General features: G+C 33.2%; 1 protein-coding gene across 1 annotated transcript; it reads left to right on the forward strand.

Moving 5' to 3' along the window:
- Window positions 1-6,302: 6,302 nt before the first annotated feature.
- On the forward strand, window positions 6,303-8,136 carry LOC105128108 (protein FEZ-like). Its single transcript, XM_011029633.1, has 3 exons — window positions 6,303-6,660; window positions 6,879-7,165; window positions 7,573-8,136. Exons 1-3 carry the CDS (start codon window positions 6,486-6,488, stop codon window positions 8,134-8,136), a joined length of 1,026 nt encoding a protein of 341 aa, XP_011027935.1. The 5' UTR covers window positions 6,303-6,485.
- Window positions 8,137-8,516: the final 380 nt, after the last annotated feature.

The raw sequence follows: 8,516 nt of genomic DNA on the forward strand, positions 1-8,516 counted from the left end.
ACATATATATATATATATATATATATATATATATATATATATTATCTCATCATACCCAAGAGAATGACCAACCTCCCCTAAGTCTAACCTAGATGAAAAACTCGGTCTACATGGGTTTAACTACATTTGACGTCTTGGATCCTAATCTCTTTATATATTTTAGGTGTATAAAAGTCCTCCAAGAACCCACCATATTTTCATCAAATATTAATATAGATGAAATGAATATTTATACTTCATTAACTATTATCAGGGTAAAATTATACTTCAGATTCTTTTATTCACAAAAAAACAAGACTAATAAGTTATAAATACACTATAGAACCTTTAAATCAAAGGTTTACAACTTCTTATCTCTTAATATAGAAATATTTATATTCTAGAGCATTGACAAACTTAAAGCTTTAAAACAAATATCCTTCTTCATAGAATTTAATGCTCTTTTAAAATATTTAATAACTTTTCCTAAAAGATACTGAATTTATTATCAGAGAGTCTTTAAGCCCCTCGATTGGGGTAGGTTTTGCAGGTAATCAAAACTTCTATTGTAAGTTTGAATTTCCTCAGATTCAGGAGAAGAAGTTCAAGAACATAAACACACTGATTAATTACTATCCTAAACACTAAATAACATTTTATTTATATATCTTGGATTTTGAGACATCATAAGTGACATTGTCTCAGAAAAACGGATCAAAAAGTTATTAGTTTCTTTCTAAGGTTTGCTTTTGACATTACTAGGTTATTCTATAACACATAACCATTAACCACCTGGGCTAGGACGTGGGACAAGGCCATTTGTGACCTCAGACACTTTTACCAGCAAGAGCTTTAACAACTCACTAACCATGCACATCTCTTTACCTAGGTCATGTTGGCAACCCAATGGAAAAATCAAACCTTTCCATCCCAACAAGTCTTAATACCCTCAACAATACACAATTCCATAGTGTCACGACCACCATCTGCACTAAGAGCCTGTAAACGATTACACTACTTAAAGAAGATTAGACAGAATGATATTTATAGAAGTTCCTCAAGAGATCACTCACATCTTTACCTTGCCCATGCAAAAAGCAATGCAAAAAATATACTCCCCTTAATTATTATGAGATGGACACTAATCATTGTAATCGTCATTCTATGCAAGGCTCTTCAGGCTCCTAATGACCCAATAGACAAATATATATGAGACAGTCTATGCAGCATATTTAGTAATAAGTGCAAAATATACATATATTTCTATACCATTTACACTTTTCTTTTTAATGTATTTTGAGCTTATTGAAAGTTATTTTTTATGAGTTTGGCATGCCTAAAACACTTTGTGAATTAATTGCTTGAATTAATTGCTAAAACATAAGAATTTCTGTATTTTATATTTCAGACCTTGCTTCTTGTGATATGTTTTTCTTCGTGTTATAATTTCAAAATGTAAATGTGGGATGAATAAAAGTTAAAGTAAACATATCAAGCTTTTCATGAAGGTATTATAGATAGAAATCTGAGTTTGTATGGACCTCTAATCAGAGCTACAAAATTAGGCTGAAATCCTATTCATAGCAGGATTCTCTACTTTCACACTATAGATTTAAATGGGCATATCTTGAGCCACATTTATCAAAATCATGTAAAATTATTTTGAAGGCAAAAATCTAAATGCAATCTGAAAGACAAAATTGGTCTCCTAATCTGATGAGCAAACTAACGATATTGAGTATCCCACTACAGCTGAAAGTATGACATAGAAATAATGGGCCTTATGATCTAAGAAAGGTGTAAATTAAGCCTTTAACATTCCATGAATGAAAAAAATACAGCTTGGAATGGCTGAATATTGTAAGAAACCAAGTCAGAAACAAGATCTAAGTTACAACAGAGTCTAAATAACAGCAAAGTTATAACAAAAATAGAGTTGGCAATTGTATTGACCATTTCTAGACATCTATCGTGTAATCAACTCCTATAAAGCATGTCATAAATCAATTCCCAAAACACCACCCTTGATCTTAGAAGAACCATGACTGATCGTGAATAATTTTTTTCACATAAAACCCTCATTCCTCTTGTTCAAACTCGCCACCTCCTCATTCCCTGTCTTCTCTTTTTTCTCCTTTTCTTTCTTCTTATTCTCCACAAATCTAAATAAAAACAACTTATTTTTTTCCATTATCTTCAACAATCACCTCTTCCCTTATAGTTGTTAGTATTATGCATTTCCTTTTTTATATTAAGGGTTACGCATTATGTTTTTCTTTATACATGACATTCCTATCGTATTGTCTTAGTCTACCTAATAGTATATGACATGCGTTCATAGCTATTACGTTAAACCAAACATTATCAAAATATCTCTTGTATATGAAAAATAAAATGATAAAACATTTGCTCACAATCAACTTGTCATCTTTATTCAGCCAATTTAGTTTATAAAGGATATAATATTTTTATGTATTAAGATGCAAATTCTCTACCACTTTAGCTAACACTGCATTCTTACAATTACCAATACCAATGATTAAAAGCATATCTTATCGTTAATAATACAAGTTGTTTGGAAGATGTTAGAACATAAAAATTTTGTTATATATCACCCTTGGGTGACATCAAGATCTTTTGAATAACTAGCGTGGTATTGCCATCTCTATTAAACATCTCTCTATTATTATCAAAACAATCATAAAGAGGATCAACCGCACCATTCACATGCTTTTTTTTAATAGATTCTTTCCTGGACAACTCTATCTTTTGCTATATTTACTAGACCGATGTCTTAATTCTCCACAACTGCAACAACAAATCTTAAAAACTAAATCAAAACTCTGACTAATTATCTATTGATTTTGCTGAGCATACTTGTTTTAGGGAGAGGTTGGTCTCAAATTATTATTAGACCCTTCTCTATTGTACTAATCTATTCAAAAAAAATTGTTTATAACTCTAGCAACTTGTAAGGCCTTTTGACATGTCTTTAAAACTATCCATAAAGGTTGTAGGCACAACACATCCTAGATAGACTATTGTAACCCACATAGATATCTTGCCACTAGCTACTCTTTCATTTTTATCAAGTCATTCTCAACCATTAATTGATAAAATCCATTAATATAATTGTTAACATATTTACCTTTGTGTTTCAGCATGTGGAGCCTTTGGTACAAGGTCTAAGTATAGCCAAATGGAAGGAAGTGCTTTCTTAAATTCTTTTTCATCATTTTCCAATCATCAATTATCAGCTTCCGTTATCTATCTCGTGTTGTCTTCAATTGTCCCTAATGGGTAGAAGCTCAACCCTTTAATATAATTGCAATCAACTTTACTTGTACATGTTAAGGAACCTTTTTGTACCAAAAAATTCATTCCATGTCATTCTTCCAATTTATGAACTCTTCTATTTATAAAGTTCATGTGAATTCATGTATTTTAATGCAAAATTCAAAATCTTTAGATCTGATGTTTTCCTAATCAAGAGGTTGCCTCCTCTAATCATGCTTATGGTTTTTCAATATCGGTTAGAGATCTATGATCACTCTTCTAGCTTTGTTCCCTTTTCCTTTTCTTTTCTAACCTGTGAGTCAAATATGTGATTTGCCTCTGCTTATCCTCCATGACGAGTTCCTAGACATTTCTCTTATGAAAAGGAGTCTTCTTATTCCCCTTTGACCACGCCCTACTTTGCAACCTCTTCTTACCATGATTGTTAGTAACACATATCAAGCAAACAATTATCCACGAAACTGCAACACATATATAGCAATATAAACATGGAATCATTGGGCTCTAATACCAATTGATGTAGGTGAAAGCACAATAACGCAACAACAAATATAAAAAGACAAAAAATGTATGAAATAAGGGTGAAAACATAGAGAACTCTAAAACTTTATTTTATTTATAAAATATCAATATAAAAAAGTCTACCTCTTAAAGAGATTAGCACTGCCTTTTATAGGCTAAAAAAGTTGATATAGACTAGGAAACAAAATTAGAATCGTAACACATAAAGGGAATTAACACTAAATTTGAAAATAAACAATAATTTCAAAAATATTTAGGGAAAATAACTAAATTATGCAAAATAGTAGCATTCAAGCCGAATTCCTAATTCCATGAGGTCTAATGGTTTGATAAGGGATATATTTGCTTTTCATGGGAAAATTGCCTATAAAACCACTTAGATAAATTTAAGTTTGATCCAATTATTGGATCTTTTATTATCACCATTTAAAATCGTTATCTCGATCTGACATGATTATGTCTCCTCTTAGATCCAGACTTGTCCCACCAATTCATGAAAGTATCTACTAGGCTATTTATATAATTTGTTTGTGACAAATCCCTATATAACTTCTTAAAACCTCAAATCTCTACAAACCTAACTACATCAAGTTTTTAGCTATCATAAAACTAGATGATAATTTTTATTTTTTTTTAACATATAGTTCGCCATGGTATCCCATGTGACAAAATCAATACAATTAAAAAATTATTAAAACAAATATAAAATTTTAAAAATGTGAAACTTGCAAACTTTATCAATGAAACATTCTTGGTTTATCTCTTTCTAAGTACTATTCATAACATCATTTAGAAATTTGTTTGCATCAACCTTGTTAATATAAACTATCATTGCAATTAACTATATTTATATGACTCCAAATTTTGCAGGAAATTGAATTGCAGGTAACATTGACCTGCTAATAAGTTAAGTAATTGATGTTCTCAATGCTATGCTGTATCACGAGGTAACATGTTTGACAACAGAGTAACATGCTGGATAACAAAGCGACATGCAGGAAACAATGCATAGAGTGGGGAAAGGGCGTAGAGATCAGTAGAATGAAGGCTTAGCCCACATAAAAAGTTTTGTTTTTATCCTTCTAGCCTTTCTATCACTGCCGGTGAGAATCTTGACAGTTTCAATCCATATACTGCCGGTGATTATATCTTCTCAATTCTCAATCACTACTGTAAGTAGGAAGTTACTTTGCCCCTTGGAACATAATGTGAATAGCTATATTCCGTGCCGCCTATGGTTCCATTTTTCCGAAGACCTTGGAAAAATTATAGCATAATTCCCTGATTTGTCTCATATTTATGTGATGTGTTTCATTCTGTGTCTCTTCTGCTACTGTTTTCCTCACTAACTACTATTCCAACATTATACACTCACCGGTATGAGGAAGAGATACTATAAGCCTACTACATGTGCTCCCCAAAAATTTTCAGATTTAACAAAATTAGTCCTTATGAATATTCAATCCATCAACTAAAACTTGCTAGAAACCCTTGAAAGTGTTCATTAATTTGAGAATTTTCGACAAGCTTTTTCACAAAATTTAATGTAGTAGTAATGATTAGCCGAGCTTCATAAGGTCAAGGTAATTTACCATTTAGAGCTTACAGGATAACAAGGGAAAGGAGAAAACGAAAAGAGAAATTGAGGCATGCCAGAGCAAAAAGAAATTGAAGCATATCAGTACCTGCCGAAATCATTTTCAGCATAATTCCAGTTGCTGGTAGTTTGTGGTTCAAAATCATGATTTTTTTGTTCTCATCTCAAAGTTTCTGGGAAAGATGCCAACATAATCTGTTCAGAGAGACAATTTTATGAATCTATAATACCCAGCAGTGTTGAAAATGTCCACAAAGAAAGATAAAATCTTTAAAAGGTAACCATAACCATTGCTGTACAAAAATAAAATCCAAAATAGCTTAAGTTTACTTGTAATCCATTAGACTTGCCGACCATCCAATCAAAACAAATCTAGCCATTGTACACAAGTGAAAGCCTTTGATTGGACATAGCTCAGCCTGAGAGTTCTATATAATATTTTATCATTGACACATGTCACTCAATACTTCCACTCGAAGATTCTCTCAACTTGCCATTCCCTTCATGGGGTGCCATGAAAAGCATTGCTTTTGGAGTCCGAATAGTTCCTGTACAGTTTATATACATACAAAATCTTACTTGCACAGTATAATCTTCTGAATTTATATATCGCAAAATGGAGGTACCTGATCTCCATGCAGCCAATGAGCACGACTATATTAGGCTGTTATTACAAAATTTATCCAGAGGTTCTGTTTGGCAAATAATTAATTGTATATCGATGAAAACAAAGCTTGCCTTAACCTAACAGAGGAAGGAATAACTCACGCAAGAAAGGCACGTTATCGTGAAAGAAACTATTTGCATAGATACTTGCACAGTATTGAGATACTCAATTTCTCAAAAGGAATAGACAAAGAATGTTGACATAATGTATTATTAAATCCTGTGATGCATCATAGAATGAATTACTAGTCGCAAAAATAGTTACAAAGTAAATTACCAAACAGAAAATAACATATCCGACGACTTCAGAAACCAACAATCATATAGCAACAATTGTTGTTGAGATGATGTCTCCAAGATAATCCTTTACCATTATAAAAAAAAGAAAAGAGGAGAGCTTCGAAGTATCCTCTGCTATCTGGCAATGGAGAGAATGAACATGTCCAGTCCTGAGCTCCCTCCAGGATTCAGGTTTCATCCAACAGACCAGGAGCTTATCATCCATTATCTGAAGAAGAAGGTCTCATCTTCTTCATATCCGGAAGTTTCTATAATAGCAGACGTGGATATCTACAAGTTCAATCCGTGGGACCTTCCAGGTGCTTAATTCATTCTTCTCAATTAATTTCTTACACAACAAAATATATGCTTTTCTGTCACCAAGCAGTACATATACGCTCTTAACTCGTAATAAAAGATAGGGATTTTCATGTTTGTCTTTTTTTCAAAACAAAAAAAGGAAATGTTTCTTGCTTTTTTTTTGAGATATCTTGAAGCATTATTCTCTTCACTCATTGTTGTTCTGTTTTCCTGTCAGGAAAAGCATTGTTTGGGGAGAATGAGTGGTTTTTCTTCAGTCCTAGAGATAGGAAATATCCAAATGGTGTCCGTCCAAACAGAGCAGCAGGATCAGGTTACTGGAAAGCAACAGGAACCGATAAACCAATCCTCACCTCCAACGGATCACAGTGCCTTGGCGTGAAGAAAGCTCTAGTATTTTACAAGGGCCGGCCTCCAAAAGGCACGAAAACAAGTTGGTTGATGCTTGAGTACAGGCTTCTTGATGATACCCATCATCTGCATAGGCTCAGGGGGTCGATGCGAGTAAGTCTTGTAAGCTGTTCTTTAAGATAATACCTGTGAACAAAAAACAAGGAGTATTGTTAGTTGTGAGAGTATGGAGTCGAAACAGTATCATACATAGGTACATGGAACTGTATAATATAACCGCTTCTTCGTATGATGAAACTTCTAAATTAAAGACAATAATAAATAGATATCAAAGAAGTGGAAATTATTTTTCCTACGCTAACATTATGGCAACAAGATGACTTCTCATAATCAATGTGTAGAAGCGCATGTGTACTAATCATTTTTACCTTCTGTAGTTCAGTTCATTGAAAAATGAATACAATAATATACAACAGCCTCTATTTTCATCTTTTATTTTAAAATTATTCGTTTTTACCACAAAACTCTTGCAGACTGACTCTTAGTGTCTTCTTCTCTAGTTGGATGATTGGGTTTTATGCCGAGTTCGCCAGAAAAGTAACACGCAACAAAATGGAGAGAGTCTTTGCAGCAGTTTTGGCAGCTTCTCTCCATTTATTAGCTTCGGGTGCTTACAAGGTCAAGAAATGTTCGAGAAGAGCAATACCCTTAAAGACTATTATTATGATCTTCAGCCCTGTCTTATGGCTCCTCCAGAAAGTAAAGAGGCAGATGAGCAAGAACTAGTTGAGTTCCAAGAAGTATCTCCAGGATACCCGATCTCAGGCGTGGCTTCAAATTCTCAACCAACAATGGTCTCCACCGTCAAAGAGAGACTTGAATATATCAAGAAGATACTCTCCATCGGAGCTTTTGAAGAACTAGTGCCAGCAACACCAAAGAAGAGGCTGCATGTATCCTCTTCGAATAAAGCAGAAAATGAGTGCCTTTTCGAAGAGACACCTTCACCACCGAAAAAGAGGCTGCATATATCCTCTTCAAATAATGCAAAAAGTGAAAGCATTTTTGAAGTTTCTTCTCCTACTGTTTCAGCCTCATCTCAGCAGAGCTTTCAGAGCTCTTGAGATATATTTATCATCTAAAGCTCGTGGTCATGGTGATCAATATCTATGGATTATCTATCTATCTAGATCTATACATGAAAGGTGAAACCACTTGGATAATAAAAACTAGTATTGTTTGGGATTAGAATGCTATGTAGACAATTTATTAGCATGGTCTAATGCATGCTAAGTGGATCGTGCGTGCTTTCTCCCTTTATTTTTCATTGTCAAGGATATTTTGACATGACAATTTTACTTATTGAAATTATGAAGAAAAGTCTCGAGACATTTTTCTCATTCAACATATAAATGGAACATATATAATGTCAGTACTAATTGCCACTCCCCTTGATATCTTCTTCTTAAACGATCAACATGTTCTTCAACACAAGAAATCTCCA

This window comes from Populus euphratica, unplaced genomic scaffold (genome assembly GCF_000495115.2).
Source record: "Populus euphratica unplaced genomic scaffold, PopEup_1.0 scaffold15.1, whole genome shotgun sequence".
Taxonomy (NCBI): Eukaryota; Viridiplantae; Streptophyta; class Magnoliopsida; order Malpighiales; family Salicaceae; genus Populus; species Populus euphratica.